This window comes from Pteronotus mesoamericanus, unplaced genomic scaffold, assembly GCF_021234165.1.
Source record: "Pteronotus mesoamericanus isolate MK-2021 breed Mesoamerican mustached bat unplaced genomic scaffold, CSHL_Meso_final contig_164, whole genome shotgun sequence".
NCBI classification, from domain to species: domain Eukaryota; kingdom Metazoa; phylum Chordata; class Mammalia; order Chiroptera; family Mormoopidae; genus Pteronotus; species Pteronotus mesoamericanus.
Window position 1 is genome coordinate 9,171,989 of NW_026555065.1, and position 17,631 is coordinate 9,189,619.

At 39.8% G+C, this 17,631-nt stretch overlaps 1 protein-coding gene across 4 annotated transcripts in view; it reads left to right on the forward strand.

Annotated features, from left to right (window-relative positions):
- Positions 1–14,296, forward strand: part of SLTM (SAFB like transcription modulator) — a 46,623-nt gene extending 32,327 nt beyond the window's left edge. For 2 of the 4 annotated variants that reach the window (XM_054565352.1, XM_054565353.1), the window contains exons 15-21: positions 1,460–1,640; positions 2,377–2,501; positions 3,358–3,528; positions 5,923–6,237; positions 6,346–6,487; positions 10,494–10,654; positions 12,707–14,294. In XM_054565352.1, coding sequence (XP_054421327.1) covers positions 1,460–1,640; positions 2,377–2,501; positions 3,358–3,528; positions 5,923–6,237; positions 6,346–6,487; positions 10,494–10,654; positions 12,707–12,815 — 1,204 coding nt within the window. In that variant the 3' untranslated portion in view covers positions 12,816–14,294. Of the gene's footprint in view, positions 1–1,459; positions 1,641–2,376; positions 2,502–3,357; positions 3,529–5,922; positions 6,238–6,345; positions 6,488–10,493; positions 10,655–12,706 lie in introns of all 4 variants that reach the window. The other 2 variants (XM_054565354.1, XM_054565351.1) reach the window with 2 other exon arrangements.
- Positions 14,297–17,631: the final 3,335 nt, after the last annotated feature.

Here is a 17,631-nt window from a genome sequence, read left to right on the forward strand (position 1 = left end):
TGAGCTTTCTAATTAGATGACAAGTTGAGAAGGTTGAGAGTAGTAGCTACTAGAGCAGCAATTCTCAAAACTATCAGACCCATATACTTTTGATATATAAAAAAGTGGTATCCTGTTTATTCTGAAATAAAATTGATATATAATGTACCTACCTACCTATACAGATAATTTCCAAATATCAGTATTATGCCTTAACTCTAACATAAAGGAGAAATAGAAGTAATTGATAATGAAAGTAATTTATATTAAGATGGAAATGTATTCCAGACGTGAATGTTTAGGCATGACTCTCCAGAAGACCTAATGAAGTAGTCAGATGTTTGCTCCCCTCTTTAGATTCAATGAGAATGTGACAGCTACAAGTACAGACTGATAATGGTGTGTCGTATTGGTGAGTCAAAGACCAGGAGTGGTGTTGACGTTCTGACATGATTTCTGGAGTGCTGAACAGCTCTTGGTGAAGTTCTCAAAGAAGTATAATTTTCCCTTCTTTTGCAGGGAACTGCATTCCTGGAAATTGTAGTGTATATAAAACCTTGCCAAAGCAAACAAGCCAAACTAGCATTTATTAAAAATGAGTTAAGTTCTAGGCTCGGATTTTTGAAAGGTGATTTTGTTTTGTTTTAATGACATAAATGTCCATTATGTCATTTGAAAGAAATTAGGAGTGTTGGGTGGATTTTTTTTTGTTGAGCAGGACTGTTCCATTCAGTAAATGGAGTCACTAAAAATGCCCCTTGGATTTCCATGGGGGAGTACTGACCCGTTGAGAACCACTAGGTTGCTGAAGGAAGACATATTGAGAGACAAAGTACATTGAGTTCCTTAGAGTAAGGAAATGACAAAAACTATTAAAAGTCTAATACAGTAAGTTAACTCAAATTCAGTTCAGCAAACATTTGAACTACCTCCTGACTCAAAAACGCCCATCACCCGGAGCCATCTACTATGGGCCAGTGAAACTCTGAAAAAGCCCTTAAGGGCCATGTGCCATTTTATTATACATAGCATTTGCTGGATAACTCATATTGATGAGCATGCTCCCAAGTCATCAAAATAAGGTATGCCTTGTTTAAGGAGATAGCATATATATTAGAAACTGGAAATTTTCTTATCAAAAACAATAGAAGTTGTAGTTTTGTAAATTTGTATCTGTAGAATATCTCTTTTTTCAATTGTCAGTTGATTAATGGGCTATTAGTGGGATTTTTATTTAAACAGGAATCATCTAATAGACAACTACTCTATAAAATTCAGCTGCTCAGTTGACAGTCTTAAATAAGTGACAGTGTTGGAGTCTGTTTAAAGTTTTATTTTTAGTTTTCTTTCCAATTATATTAAAAATACTTAGATTGAGTTGAAGTTTAAAATTGCCAATCTCAAGAAACAATTCAAAAGCTATTCTCTTTTACACAGTGCTAGCATATTTTAAGTATTTCTAAATACTGATTTTTGTTAGACGAAGAGAGATTGCAGAAAGAGAGCGTCGAGAGCGAGAACGCATTAGAATAATTCGTGAACGGGAAGAACGGGAACGCTTACAGAGAGAGAGAGAGCGCCTAGAAATTGAAAGGCAAAAACTAGAGAGAGAGAGAATGGAACGCGAACGCTTGGAAAGGGAACGCATTCGTATTGAACAGGTGCAGTCAGAAAATCTTTTCATCTTAAATAACTGACCTTTTCCAAACCCTGTGATTTTTGCCCTGAAATTTGCTTTACTTTTGTAAAGCTTCTATAGAATGAGTTTAGCTGATGAGCATTTATTGTGTCCCTGAAAGATAACAATGAATTAGGTGCTAGTTAAAAACATACATATAGTAGTGACTTTGTTCTAGTCAACTGGTAGTAACTCAAGCTCTGCAATATCATGGCAGCCTAGTAGTCTGAGCATAGGACTGTGAGTCCAGAGTAGTTGTAATCCAGGCTCTGTCACTATCCCAATCTTAGAAAATAATAACTGTTTCCTCGCATATTACAGTGGGAATGATTTCCCAAGGCTGGAAGGAAATAATGCCTCTCTCTGCAGAATTGTATCCAGGGTTTTAAGACACTTAGTGTCCATGCATTTTAAGAACTCTATTGCTAATTCCCTGCAGGTGCTTTGTTTCAGTCAAATGATTAAACTAAATTTGACCTTCCCAATTACTTGTCAGCTTTCACCACCCAATCTCTGTTATTTTTAATGTTGTAGAACAATAGCCATAGCCTAGATTACTGATTCCTGGAGTCATATTTGTTTATGTATTTGTCCCAAATGTATTGCCCGATGCTTGCCCATGACGGTTTCTTAATGACAGGATTAAAACAAGGTTGCATATATACTTACCTTATGTTTTCATTTTGCATTGGCTGCTCTTCCTTCTGTGTTGTCTGAAGGAACGACGCAAGGAAGCTGAACGTATTGCTAGAGAACGAGAGGAACTAAGAAGGCAACAGCAGCAGCTGCGTTATGAACAAGAAAAAAGGAATTCTTTGAAACGCCCACGTGATGTAGATCATAGGTAGTTGCTTGCTTGTTGCGTTTTCATTTCCACTTCCTATCTTACCCCTTTCAAGCCACAATTAACTAGAGAACCAGCAAGGACAGGTAACCATCACTGGAATAAGAGGTCATTATCAACAGGGATGGGAATGATTGTAGTAATGGGCTGGACCTAGTCTGTTGTCAAGTAGGAAGACCTGCTCTCCTTTTCCTTTTTCCTTTCTAATGCCAGGCGTTCTTCCATTATGGCTGGAAATAATGGTCTTAGGAGGCTTCAGGGTTGGTTCTCAAACTCATACCTATTTTCAAAATTCTTACACGGTAGTACAGATAGTACAAAAAGGGGAAGTCATAAACTTGGGAAGACTAAATATGTAGATTCTGTTGTGAGTTTGTCTTCATGATTCACAATACATTTGAAAAGTATAGTCACTTAATTTTCTCAATGTAAATTCTATGAGATTTAGTTGATTGTGTTGAGAAATAGGTATAATGAATGAATTGTGCTTGGGGCTCACCTCTCTATCCTTTCCAAAGTAAAGTATAACTGAAAAGTTTGTATACTGCTGTTTAGAATTTTACTATGAAGTGGTATATCTATTACTTGATCTTACTTGTATTTTTTTCATCTAGTAATTTTAAAATAGACAGTTTTTCAACTATTTTCTCTCCTGTGAAATCCCTCTAACACTATGTGACTTTACATAATTTATTAATTTGTTGCTAGCTCGTTCTTGTAACAGTATGTTTTGTGTTTGGAGTTTATTGCCCTCTATATCCACAGTTCCTAGCATGTGGTATGTGTGACTCCGAGTAAGTGATGTTTGATTATTATAATACTAATTTATATAAATGAGCAAATATTTCTCTTCAAGGCGAGATGATCATTACTGGAGCGAGAATAAAAAGTTGTCTCTAGATACAGATGCACGATTCAGCCATGGATCTGACTATTCTCGCCAACAGAACAGATTTAATGATTTTGATCACCGAGAGAGGGGCAGGTTTCCTGAGAGTTCAACAGTACAGTCTTCATCTTTTGAAAGGTAAATAGATTATGTTGAAAACTGATGTATGTAGTGTGTGAGTCTTGCAAGTGATATGTTTGGTTCTCTATTAAAAGTTTACCGAAGTACAGGTCAGAACTGAGTGTTCAAATAAATCGTATTTTTTAAATTGGGGTGATATTGATTAATAGGATCATGCAGATTTCAAGTGTACATTTTTATGACACATGATCTCTATACTGCATTGTGTATTCACCACCTAATATTTTTTTCCAAATGAAGTAAGATGTGTACTTTTTTTCTGTAGCTTGCCTTCACTCAGTGCACTCTTTTGGTACACTCTGGTATGAAAACATCTCAACATATTACAGGTCAAAAGTCAAGATGACCCCCTCAAGAGTCTGTAACAAATGGTTCGAATAACTAGAACTGTGAAGTTGAACTAGTTTAAAATATGAAATGGCTCTCAGCACCAAGCTTAGAAGCTAACACAATAACAAGTGCAAGCCTTCTGAACCAGTATTTCCAGGGAATGACACTTCCGTTGGCCACCAGGTCCCATGCTCACACCTGCAAGGTCTAACTCTTTCCCTTTTTCTTTCTCTCATGTGAAAGACCCTCAGAAATGACCAGGGAAAACATCTGAGTGATTGAAATTTACACTGTGGACCAACTCCTAAAGAGTTAAGAGTCTCAACTCTGAGATGATTAGGCATGTAGTGTTTAGGTGACGCCTTTCTGTACTTCAAGAAACCCTCAAAGACTAAACTGCCTATTTCAGAACCTAAACGTCCTAGCAGCTTTTGTCCTTTTAAAGACAGAAGATGATTTACAGCCACACAGGAGTCAACCACAGCTAACTTGTCCACAGTCAAGATTTATTCTAATTGCCAATTCAGCTGGCCAACCATGTCCATGCTTGCCTTTACAATAACTTTAGACCAACTCTTTTTTCGAAATAAGGAAACTCTAGGCTTCAAACATGTAATAGTTGATCCTTTTGGCTGCTATAAGGGAGTTGAGAAGACTTCCCTTCAAATGATGAGTCACTTAATTTGCCTAGGAGTTATCATACTCCATGGAAAATTAATCATCCAATTGCAAACCTTTGTTTTCCTTTACTTTACTTTACTTTAAAAAATACCCTCATTTTATTTATGGATTCTATGAACTATCCAAATATGCCTATGCATATCAGCGACTTCTCTTGGTCATTTTAATTTTTCATGTTCTTACAATACAGAATTTACAAGGGACAACCAAAGAGGATTATAATATGAAGAAAAACAAGTAATCAACAAAAACTAACATAATAATGCAGATTTAAACACAGAATAAGTTTGCATCTTGGATAACATAAAACTTCCCATCTAACATCGCAGTCAGTTTATACTAGGTGATTTCCTAGTATATGAATGAATATCCTGGATTTATTTTTTCTACTGTTGCTGCAAATATATTAACAAATTATTTCTTCAGTCGTTTTTTTTCTCCCTAGTGGTGGCGTTTAAAGCTGAGTAACAGTATTTAGAACTCATTAATTTAGAAAATATAAAAAGGTTTAGAGAAAGGGACAGTGGATTCATTTTCATATACCATTTGTTGGGATGATGTCTCCTTTTGCAGGTACTGGTGAACAGAACACATTTTCTTGTCTGAGTTACTGCTTGCTGGTCTCATCACAGACAGATAACTCCCAAATCTTATGTAGGCCCAGGTTATCTTAACAAAACACTCCAGCTCCCAGCCCATAACACAGCAGTTTCCTCTGTTCTTTTTCTTTTTCCATGTCTCTTTCTTTCTTTCTTTCTTTTTTTTTTTTGGTCCTTACCTAAGGATATGTTTATTGATTTTAGAGTGAAAGGGAGGGCGGGGGAGAGAGACACACACAACTGATGTGAGAGTGAAACATTGAACAGTTGCCTCCTGTACGTGCCCTGACTGGAAATCAAACCCACAACCTTTTGATGAACAGGGTGATGCTCCAACTAACTGAGCCACCCTGCCTGGGCACATATTTGGTTTTTGTTAATGGAAATATGATTTAGTGCTCAAGATTAGTTTAGTAGGCTACCATTACAAGGTTAAATAGGTGGCTTTATCTGCTTAGCTTTTCATACTTGTGGGAGTGCTGTCAGCTTTGGATGCCTCAACTGTTAAGAGCAGTAAAATATCCTCATGTTGGTAGTGATTTGAGTGTTTAATATAATTCCACCAGAGAGCTAAAAGCCAACCTTCATCCCAGGCATTTAGCTCAATTTAAAAGAATATGAATTATTATAATCAATAATTGTGGACTTTTTCATGGCTTTGCCCTAAGGTAATTTTCTACAGAAGGTGTAATTATTGTAGGTTATGCAAATAAAGTTAACAAGAATAAGGCCAAGTAAGTTCTTCTCATGACCTATATTCTTTGTTTTGGATAACTAATAGGCGAGAACGCTTTGTTGGTCAAAGTGAAGGGAAAAAAACACGTCCGACTGCACGAAGAGAAGATCCAGGTTTTGAAAGGTATCCCAAAAATTTCAGTGATTCCAGAAGAAATGAACCTCCACCACCAAGAAACGAACTTGGAGAAACAGACAGGCTTGAAGTACGAGGGGAACGAGATGAGAGGAGAGCCGTGATCATTCATGACAGGCCTGATCTCACTCACCCTAGACATCCTCGAGAAGCAGGGCCCAATCCGTCTAGACCGTCCACCTGGAAAGGTGAAGGAGGCCTGTCCAGTGACAAACGGGAAACAAGGTATTTATGTCATTCCTAATGCCTGGTTTGTGGTATATAATGCATTAGGGTTTAAAAAATGTTATAATAGAATTTTGATCACATACTTTTTGGGAATTTGTTTTACAGGGTTGAAAGGCCAGAACGATCTGGGAGAGAAGTGTCGGGACACAGTGTAAGAGGGGCTCCCCATGGGAGTCGCAGTAACACTTCGGGCTACGGAAACAGAGAGGGAGACAGAGTCATCACAGACCGAGGAAGTGGAGCACAGGTAAATTCTGAGAGGTGTATTCTCTCTCTCTTTTATAAAAATTGATTTTAGAGAGAAAGGAAGCAGGGGGAGAGAGAAACATTAGTTTGTTGTCCCACTTATTTATGCATTCATTGTTGTTTCTTGTATGTGCCCTGATTGGGGATTGAACCCACAACCTTGGCATATTGGGGTGGTGCTCTAACCAACTGAATGCCTGGCCAGGGCTTAAGGTTTATTCTCAATTCTTCAAATTAGAGGACTTACCATTTTGTTGTGACCTTGATTAGTTGATTAGAATGATTGGGAAACTAGTTTCCTGAAAAAGATCTTAATATTTTCCATACTTTACTCTCAGTAGTTGAACTTCGGTAGTCCAAAGAAGTAGGATACTAGCCCTGAAATTCTTGTTTTGTTTTTTTGTTAAACTTCCTGCTGAAATTTGAGAATTATTACATTTGGTAGATGAGTCTTACTGAGGGCTTTGGGTTTATTTATTTTTTTAAATTGTATTTTATTGATTAAGGTATTACAGTTGTCCTGATTTTCTCCCCTTTGCCCCCCACTCCCCCAGCATCCCCACTCCCGCAGGCAGTCCCCCCACCATTGTTCATGTCCGTGGGTCGTGTGTATAAGTTTTTCGGGTTTCCTGTGCTGTACTTTACACCCCCATGGCTATTCTGTAACTACCTGTTTTGTATTACTTAATCCCCTCACCTCCTCACCCCTTCTCCCAGCCCCCTCCCACCAGGCATCCTTCTGGTAACTAACTGCTTTTCTCTTGCTCTTAAGAGTCTCTCTTTATCTTTAACCTTTGGCCTTTCAATAATGATGTGTCTTGGAGTGGTCTTTTTTGCATCCATCATAATTGGGACTCTGTGCTTTCTGGACTTGCCTGTCTATTTTCTTCACCAAATTAGGGAAGTTTTCTTTCACTATTTTTTCAGATAGATTTCCAATATCTTGCTCTTTCTCTTCTCCTTCTGGCACCCCTAGAGGCTAATGTTGGACCTCTTTTAAAAGTTGGCCCAGAGGCTTATACTAGCCTCACTTTTTTTTTTTTTTGGATTCTTTTCTTCTTGTTTTCTGCATATTTGTTTCTTGGTTCCTTATGTTCCAAATCATTGATCTGATTCTCAACTTCATCCACTCTACTGTTGTTTCCCTGTAAATTTTTCTTTATTTCAATTAGTGTATCCTCTGTTTCTGACTGGATCTTTTTTATTCTGCTGAGGTCCTCATTAAGTTCCTTGAGCATCTTTATAAGCAGTGTTTTGAACTCTGCATTTGGTGGATTGCTTATTTCCATTTTGTTTAGCTCTTTTCCTGGAGTTTTGATCTGTTCTTTCATTTGGGCCATGTTTTGTTGTCTCCTCACTTTGGCAACCTTCCTCAGTTTGTTCCTATGTACTAGGTGGAGCTGCTATGACTCCCTGTCTTGGTAGTGTGGCCAAATGTTGTAGGTGTCCTATAGGGTCCAGTAACACAGCCTCCCCTATCACCTAAGCTGGATACTCAAAGTACGCCCTTCAAGTGGGCTGAGTTCACCCTCCTCTTTTAGTTGAGCCTTGGTTGCTTTTGGCAGGTCAATGGGAGGGATTTACCCAGGCCAGTCAGCTGCAAGGACTGACCACCAACTTCCACCCTACTTGGAGGGTCAGCTGTGCCAGGGGCAGGGTGGTGGGTGGTGGTGCTCTGAAATAGTCTGTAGTTGTCCACTCTGTGTGCAGGCTCTGGGGTTTCCTGGGTGGTGCAGGCCAAAGTCAGCCCCCACCTGTGTTTTGCCCAGGGCCACCCTGTCTTAGCCATAGAGCAATCTGAGATGGCTGCTCCTTGTTCTGGGCTTGGAGGTTCCCAGGTGAAGCTAAGCTTGAACCTAGGCTCACTGCTGCTAGTGCCAGGCCTAAGGCCACTTAGCTAGAGGAATGGAGGCTGGGGGCTCACTACGGCTGGATATTGCTAGTTTGAGAGGATTTAGGAAGTTGTGCAGCCTGAGCCAATATTAGCCATTCCTATGGAAGAGCCATTGTTTACAGCTTGCAAGGGCCCAAAACTTGGGTGGGACACAGGAGCCTCAGGGACCTCCAGGGTGGGGCAAACAGCTCTAGCTCCGTGGATGAGTCTCAGATATGGCGCCCACCTGCTGGCTCTGTGGCTCTGTGGGAGGAGGGTTCAGAACAGGGAGAGTGGCCTCTGCCCGACTTTCTGTCTAAAGAAAGCTGTCCCCCCAACTCTTGCCCTGATGTCAGATACTTTACTTCCTCCCTATGTGCCACTGGTGCCTTTCAAGCTGCTCCCGTAGTGCTCAAGCTCAGACGGAGTGAGTCTGAGTAAGTCCGTGTGTGGGTTCTTTAAGAGGAACTGCTTGGGACTTTAGAAGTTTCTTCCACCGACTCAGTCCCCACTGCCTTTTGCAGCCAGGATTTATGGGGACTTTTCTTCCTGGCACTGGAACCCTGGTCTTGGGGGGCCTGGTGTGGAACTGGGACTCTTTGCTCCCGAGATAGCTCTCCCGAATTTTTATCCATCACATGTGGATGTGGGACCAGCTTGTTCTGCATCTCCAGCCCTCCTACCGGCGGGTGGATGTGGTTTCTTTAATTCCGTAGTTGTCCTACTTCCATTCAACTCTTTCTGATGGTTCTGAACAACAGTTTAGAATGTCCTATAGTTTAATTTTAATTTTGATGTAGTAATGTGAGGAGGCAATCCATGTTTTCCTACACCTCCATCTTGACCAGAAGTCAGCCATTAAGCGGTTTTAACTGTAGAACTGAAATAAAAATTTTGTAGTTCTAAATTGCTTTTTACTCTTGTTTTACTTTATTGACTTGAATGTTTGAGTTTTAATGAACCTGGACAGAAGAAAGTATCTTCATCTCTCAAGCAGCTATAATGAGCAAAAACCTTTTGATTAATTTAAAAGCATTCTGTTGATTATATACTGACATATGGATTGAAGTAGCACATACAGAGTATCATCTCAAGTTATACATAAAAAAGAATCCTGAAGTTTGTGTGTATCCATTCTTCAACCTCCATTATACTCTGGTGCTGCTTTCTATTTAAATACAAAATACGAGGTTTTGGGGGAACCTTTTTTCTTTACTAGAAAAATTTTTAATTCCTTGGCATTCTAGCTAATACCACACTATACAGTTTCCATTTCATCTAGAGCAGTTATGATACAGACGTGGGCCTGATGGTGTTATAAGCTATAATGTTTCTCATCAGTAGAAGTATTCAGGAGGTCAGTTCATTGAGTTGTTTACCCTAAATAGAGCTTTAAGGCTGGGTGTACAGTCAGATGTGCTCCTTTATTTAGAGTAAAACTTAAGGCTGTCTCACAGACAAGCCCTCTGCCTTCAGAAGTTCTTTTAGGAAAGGCGTCCTGATGAGGAGATCGTGCTTCTCCCTTGAAAATTCTACTTTTCATAATGTAAGTCTTATATATTGTTCTACCACTAATATCCCTCTAAGGCACCTTTCATTTTTTGTTTTTGTAAGCGACGTATTATAACTTTTGACTCTTCTCTCCTCAGATCCTTAGTTCTAAGGCTTTTGTTTCTTTATGTTCAGTATTCTGTTTTTCATGGTCATGGGTAGAAGACCTTGTCAGAGCCAGAGCACCACCTAGTACTCTGTGATATAACGGCTCTTGTTTTTATGTGTTCACATATTGGTCTTTCACCCTAATTTGTCTTAAGGTTAAGACCCCTCCCTATGCCTTCTTACATATAAATATAGAGATCCGGGCATTATATAGAGATCCAGAAGTACTCAAGGGTCAGAAAGTACATGGATGCCAGAAGGTATAGAAATAGCAATTACAGTGCTGAATCATTTCCCACATATCTTACCCTGAGTAAAATGGATGGAAATCCTTTATATTTGCTGTTGTGTTATTGATTCATTTATCTTCCCAGACATCTTACTAATTTGTTTCTGCATTAAAAGCACACTAGCATAAGTAAAGTGGCGTGCGGCTGAGGTGTCGTGACTTCTCTGTTCATACCCTCTCCTTCAGCACTATCCTGAAGAACGACACGTGGTTGAGCGCCATGGACGGGATACAAGCGGACCAAGGAAAGAGTGGCATGGTCCCCCTTCCCAAGGGCCTGGCTATCATGACACAAGGCGAATGGGTGATGGCCGGACAGGGGCAGGCATGATAAGCCAACATGCAAGGTAACTTGTTAACTAGTTAAGAATTTTTCACCGGCGCATAACCAAACTCTTATTCTTTCCTTAAAGGTCATTACAGCTTCTAAGAGGTTGAATAGTGACAACCCCAGATCTGCTCAGATATTTCCCCATATTAACTCAAAATCTCCAGCAGATTTTATGCAGGGCAGCTGATGTTAATTTTTGCCAGTTTATGTTCCTCAATATAAGTTAATTGATTGGCATTCTGGCATACTGATCTAGATACAGGCACGTATGTGTGTCAGAATCCAGTAGATAATGAACATTAACTTCAAGTTGGAACCATCTTCTTGTTCACAACCTACCACTCCTAAAATTCCTAGAAAGAAAAAAGAAAACTGAAAGTATGTTTGCTTCCTTTTCAAATATTGTAACTCCTACAAAACTTTTGGACATTTAACCCAAAGCCTGTTCATGTGCTAAGAGGCGAGCTTTACTTTGTCTTTGCACCAACATCCACTGTGGCCCTTCTGCAGGCAGGTCTTTGGCCTCTCCCTCTGTTGCGTGCCCTTCTTCCTTTGCCGTTGCCCCACCTTAGACAAAATATGGGCTTGGCTGAGTAACCCACGTTACTCTTCTATAGGTTGCATCTACCATCAAATGTAAATGTTTATTATACTTGTGCCTGCACAGCCTCATCACTCATTCTGCCTTTGTTTTTTAAAGGTCACCAATGCCTTTGTTTCCTGATAAATAGATTCCTTTATTTTCTTAGTTCTTAGGCTCCTCGGTGGATAAGCACGTTTCCCACCATTGCTTTTCCCTTTTTTGAAACTTCTGTTTCTAATCCATCATCATCTTCTTTCTACCTTTTTGATTTCTTTTGAAGGCTCCTGCAAATGGAGGTCTATATTGTCATCTGCATTTACAAGCCCTGTCTCCATAAGTTCAGGGTCACAGACAAACCCATTCCTCTCGTTTCAAACCTTCATGTCGTAGTTCTTGCCTCCTGCTTCTTCGAATTTGCCAGTGCCACCATGAATCTCATCCCCCCAGACTGGAAAACCATGGGCCTCGTTTGTATCTTTCCTTTTTTTTTTTTTAATTTTAATTTTAATTTTTAGCCCTTTAAAAAAAAAAGATTTTATTTTGTTTTAGACATGGGAAGAGAGGAAGAGAAGCATCAGTGTGTGGTTGCCACTCGTGCGCCCCCTACTGGGGACCTGGCCCACAACCCAGGCATGTGCCCGGACTGGGAATTGAACTGGTGACCCTTTGGTTTGCAGGCCGGCACTCAATCCACTGAGCCACACCAGCCAGGTGTATCTTTCTTCATTCCTAGTATGAATTTATAAAGTGTGGTTCATTTTTTTTTTTTAAATGTGTGATAGCTATGCTTTCTTCCTCATTTCAGCTTCTATTTGATCTTCCCAAATTAATCTTTTTTCTGCTCCATTATTCACATTATTTCTAAATTTAACTATTGGTACTGTTTTGTTATACTATTTCCTTACTCCAGAACCACAAGCTGATTTTCTAGGTCACAGGAGCTAATCCAGATTCCTCAACCTGGCATTCAAACCTTCCCCAAAACTAGTTTTATTCTATTTATACCATTTCACTGTGGACTTTTATCTCCCAAAATTGTTGTAGGGCTTTTTGGTAGATCTTTTCTCTTGTTTCACTCATTAGTACCTACTGTATTGCATTACACATATAAAAAATTCCAGAAACATTTCTTGAATGATGTTCTCTAGGTCAGAGATTCAACTTCCTAGCTGGTGCTGGTCTGGGGACCACACTTTGAGAACCACTGCTTCAGTCCATTCATGTGCATACCATTACATGGCTTACTGTGAGGCAAGATCCACTGCTCAAGTTCAAATTATGCCTCCACGATTATTAGCTCTGTGATCTTGTACCTCCAGATCAGTTCCTTTATAAGTAAAATGAGACTGTTGAAAACAGTAAATCACTTAATATGGGTAAAGTACAAAGAATAGTGCCCGGTGAACTATAAGCACTTTGTAGTTATTAACTGTAATTATTTGTTCTTTTGTTCTCTGACTTCTTTTTCTTTTATACCTTTTTCAGTAATGCCTCCCCAATTAATAGAATTGTACAAATCGGTGGCAATTCCATGCCAAGAGGAAGTGGCTCTGGATTTAAGCCATTTAAAGGTGGACCTCCACGACGATTCTGAAAATTAGCTCTCTGCCATGGTTTCAGGATAATTTATTGAAATCTCCAGTAAACTTTACTTGACTACTCACGAAGAGGACCTCTGACTTGCTTGAGACTTTTCTTTATTTCTCCTTTTTTAAAATTTAACATGATTGCTTTTCTCAATTTTGGAGAAGATGTTTAAATAGTTCTGTTGTAACTTTTAATAGTTTTGTGTATCATTCAACTTTTTTTCTTGTAGCACCGAGACACATTTGAGAGGATTGGGATTAAAACCATTTTGCTGAACGCTGTGTGGATATAGAGTAGTTGCAGCTGTGTGGTAGTAGTTTCATTTGCAGCATTAGCTCTGTGGTACCAGGCTGTAGAGTTACTTGTCACCAAGCATTTTCAGCCTTCATTTTGAAGGCTAAGTTTAAAAAGTCTGCTGTCTAATTTTTAGAGAATAAGATTGTTCCTTGCGTTTCTGAGTATTATTTAACCTATTTTTGCAGAAGGTACTGTTACATTAAGTGCATCTGTGTATCCTGGTTTTAAAAATGTACTCTTTTTGAAATAAACCTTCATATTATATATAGTTGCTAAAGTGTTGAGAACCTTTTTAATTGTAAATGAGAACCGATATTCAGTTTAGTATTGCAGCATACTTGTTCCGGTTTGCATGGTATGAGACCAAATAGATAACGAAACCTTGGCCATGAGGTTTGTATCACTGAGGTTCTTAGACTGAGTTGTGCAGGTAAGTGCACTTTTAGGTAATCTGTACTGTTTGATGGATAAATTCCAACTTTGGGAATTATGTGGGTATTAATGTTTCCATATTCCCAACTATGTTGAGAAGTGGAAAAACCCCAGGTTCTAGGTCGGTGAATCAGTTGGGTTTTGTAAATACTTGTATGTGGGAAGGCATTGTTGTCTCTTTGTGAAATAAAAATCCACACCTAGAAGTGTACGTGTCTTTGTTTCCAGCTTTTTAGGTGTTAGTCCTCTAGCCTTCTCTGGAATGAAACCCAGAGGAATCAACTAGGTTTAGAGCTATAACGGCAATCTTGCCTTGGATCCTAGGATATAAATCTAACTTTGACTCTTCACCTCAGTAGCTGGGCAATACACTCTTGAAGTGTTAGAGACTTATTCACTAATCCTACGGCTTTTTTTTTTTTTTAAGGCATCTTGTCTAGGAAAATCCTTCAAGGTAAATTCAGAAGAGCATCTCTTAAAGCCTCCCATATTCCTTCGTATAAATTAGCAAAGAATAATCCACATGTCCTAGGTTCTTGGTAAATTAAGCAGTCTCTATGTTCATACAAAAGTAAGAGATGGGAGCAAGTTCAAACACCCAAGTTCAAACCGTTCCTCCACCATTTCTTAGCTCTGTGATCTTGCACAGGTTACTACTTAACCTCTAGATCTCAGCTCTGAGGTCACCTTCTGAGTTGAGAAGGAGTCTTTCTACAAGCTCTTGTAAATGTTACTAAGCGGATATGGTCATGCCCCTGAGATGGCTCAGACTTCTGATGGCTGGGGGCAGCCACGGTGCCCTGGTCTTTGGCCCTTTGGGGAACTGGTACTTTTTGTATCGCTGTGGGTTTTATGTAGCCTTTCTTGCCCTTCCCAGCCCTACAATTGCGGGAACAAGTTGGGGGTGGGGGGTGGGAGGAGTTTACTTCATTTCCTGATCCCTCGCACTTTGTAGAATGGCATGTAAGAACCTCAGTATAGGAATGAACTAACTTCCACTCTGCCTTTCTTTGTGACTTTGGGTCATTATATTGTTCCTAGTCTGTTTGCTCATTGGTAGAATGGAGCTATCACAAGGGATTATGTAGTTGCTAATAGCTGCCCAGCACTTTATGTGCTGGACAGTGTGCTAAGCATTTTAAGTGCATTTGCTTGCCTAATCCTCAGGAGAATCCTGCTAGCCGTAGGTAACAGTTACCCTGCCCCCATTTTTCAGATTAGTATCTGAGAAAGGATCTCTTGAAAAGCTATACCATGGCAACCTGAGGAAACAATAATTACTTACACTGTCTGTGCACTGTAGTACCCTTTAGTGTAAATGTAGAAAAATTGGAATAATCAACAATCTAAATTTTTTAAAGATTTTGTTTATTTATTTTTAGACACGGTAAGGGAGTGAGAGAAACACCAATGTGTGGTTGCCTCTCGCACACCCCTTCCTGGGGACCTGGCCTGCAACCCAGGCATGTGCCCTGACTGGGAATCAAACTGGTGACCCATTGGTTCGCAGGCCAGCGCTCAGTCCACTGAGCCACACCAGCCAGGGCAACAATCTAATTTTTTAAATTGAGAAAATCTGACAAAGCCCCCTCTGAAATGTTGGCATTGGTGTTGGGAGTAGCCCTCAAAGTTTGGGGGCACCAATTATAGAGGTCTGGCTGGCTAAGAGTCAGTTGTAAAAACCAAATTTAGGGATTTTATAAAGCAGGCTCCTTAAAACCAGAGAAAGGAGGAAATCTGCTATTCGCCATACACTGGACAGGCAATCCAAAAATTTCACCATAGAGTAAAAGGTTTCGGTGATTTAGGAGCAACAGTTTGCCTTAAAGGGGTTCAAGGAGCCAGTCTTGGTAATCTTGGGTGAGACACTAAAGTCAAACCGCATGCATGCCAAAAATAATTGTGAAAGAAAAATACAAACTTCAGGAGTATAAGAAAAGTTTCCAAACTCTTAATTACATGAAGTAAAGAAAAATTAAAGACCTTTTTGCCTATATTTTTATCTCTTGCTAGATTGTCACTTAACTCAGTTCCTCTGTACTTAAGCCATTTCCAACAATACCCTCTGATTCCTTATGGGAAAACGTTAAATTACTTTTACATTCTTTATAAAGAACCACATCTGATCCCATTCCTTACTTAAAGATGAATCTTTTCCAATACCTCCAACAAATGGTTCATTACCATTCCTCTAAAGCACTTCTAACATGCTCAGTTCCCCTCCACAAACTGTAATTCTCAGAAATACGTAGGCACTATCTTCAAGTCAGTAAGGCAGCCAGACATAAACATTCTTTCCTAACTCAGAATGTATTGGTCAATAAATACTGCTTTTTACGTGAAACATTGTTTTCTAAAATCCTTAAGTGCTTCCTACAAGGTAAGCTGCTTCCTTTCTCTTTGTGATATGCTTCACCATTGAACCAGGTTAAGGGTCAAGGTTTCCTAAACTTAATTTTCACCCAAATGTTCTGTAATGATCACCTTTATCTTAGATCTGCACCGCACTTATATGTATGCCTCTCCTCTGCTGGTTCTCTGATACCTATCTCCCCATCTCTGTCGAAATAAATCCAAAGTCTTTCAAGTGCCCTACTCCTCTTACCTCCTTTCTTGCTATGCTCCTGGCTCAGTTTCGCTCACCTCGCTCTCCTTCTACTTCCTGAATACAACCTCCCATCTCCAGCCTTTGCCCTTGCTGATTCCTTGATCTGGAATGGTCCTCCCCTAGATGCCCACAAATCTTCAGGTCTTGCTGAAATGTTTTCTCAGTAATGTCGTCCTTGATATTTGAAACTGCTACACTCTTACCCCCACCCTCAGGATTCCCTCTCTGCCTTCCTCTCTGACACTATCTGTCTCTTCCTACTCAGATGTAAGCTCCCACAGGGACAGGCTTTTTGTCTCATTGTTTCCCACTGCTGTATCCCCAGCACCTGGCACTTAGTAGTCACTGAAGTTTTTTTTTTTTTTTTTTAATGAATAATCATGTGGAGGGTTTGGGATTTTTATAGTAGGGGTTTAGGTGCAGGAATCTGGTTGGAATAATTGGTGGAAGGAGGGGCCGGGGGTTTTGTCTTGAAATTGCAGTGGTGTAACCCCGTTCTCCCAGGCCACTCCTCGGGACTGGTCAGGACTGGCTGCTTTGACCATCAGATCTAAGCCTGGGGCTCTCATTCCCTCAGAGGAGGTGCCTGCCTCAGGCATGAACAGAAGCCATGAGGTCATCTTGGCTCCAGTTCTGTGCTCAACCACATTTTGCTTCTGACTTGAATTTGCCAACAGGGTTGGGAAACAAGAGTATGAAATCTGCTCAATAGTTAACATTTTTCATCAGTTTATTAGAAATCGGCTAAGCCAATCAAAAGCTCAACCAATGACCAGTCATTAGGATGGAGGCTGTTTTCTGGTAATAAATTTCTAATGATATCCATCAATATGTATTAATTCATTAATTTACTCATACTCTGCCAAGCATTTGTGACATGGAGTGGCGGGGAAACGGATCAGATGCTATGATAAGATATGGTGCATCCCTCAAGTAGATGCTAAAACTAAATATTTTGATTCTCAAAAATAACACCCTTTAAAATATTCTAATTTTCCTAAAATTATCACATACCTTAGTTTAATGACTTTTACTGTATTCCCCAACTGATCTACCATCCTTGGTCCTCCTTGTTTCTAGCTCTCTGGTCTCGGTAAAGGCAGCCTGACCGGGCCTGCTTCACCTTGCCTGCATCTCCCTGCTATCACTGAACTACTCAATAACCCGAACGTGGTGAGATTGTACTACAGGGAAGGCCTTCGCCTCTGGGACAGCCTGCAGGGTGATCCAGTCTAACGATCATAGGCTTAGGAATATGTAGGAATTTACTAGATGTGCACAATTGTGGGCAATCTAGGTGTAGCTCAAGGATGTTATTACGATCGACTTACCTTGCCTGACAGAGCTGTTGTGAGGATTTAAATGGGAAAAAAAATGTATGGCATACTGAAAAGATTCTATTCATGATTTCTCTTGTCATGTTATGTGCTCTGATTTTAAGGCAGAAAAGGAAAACTTCATTTGTAAATGTTGCTGGTTAAATAGA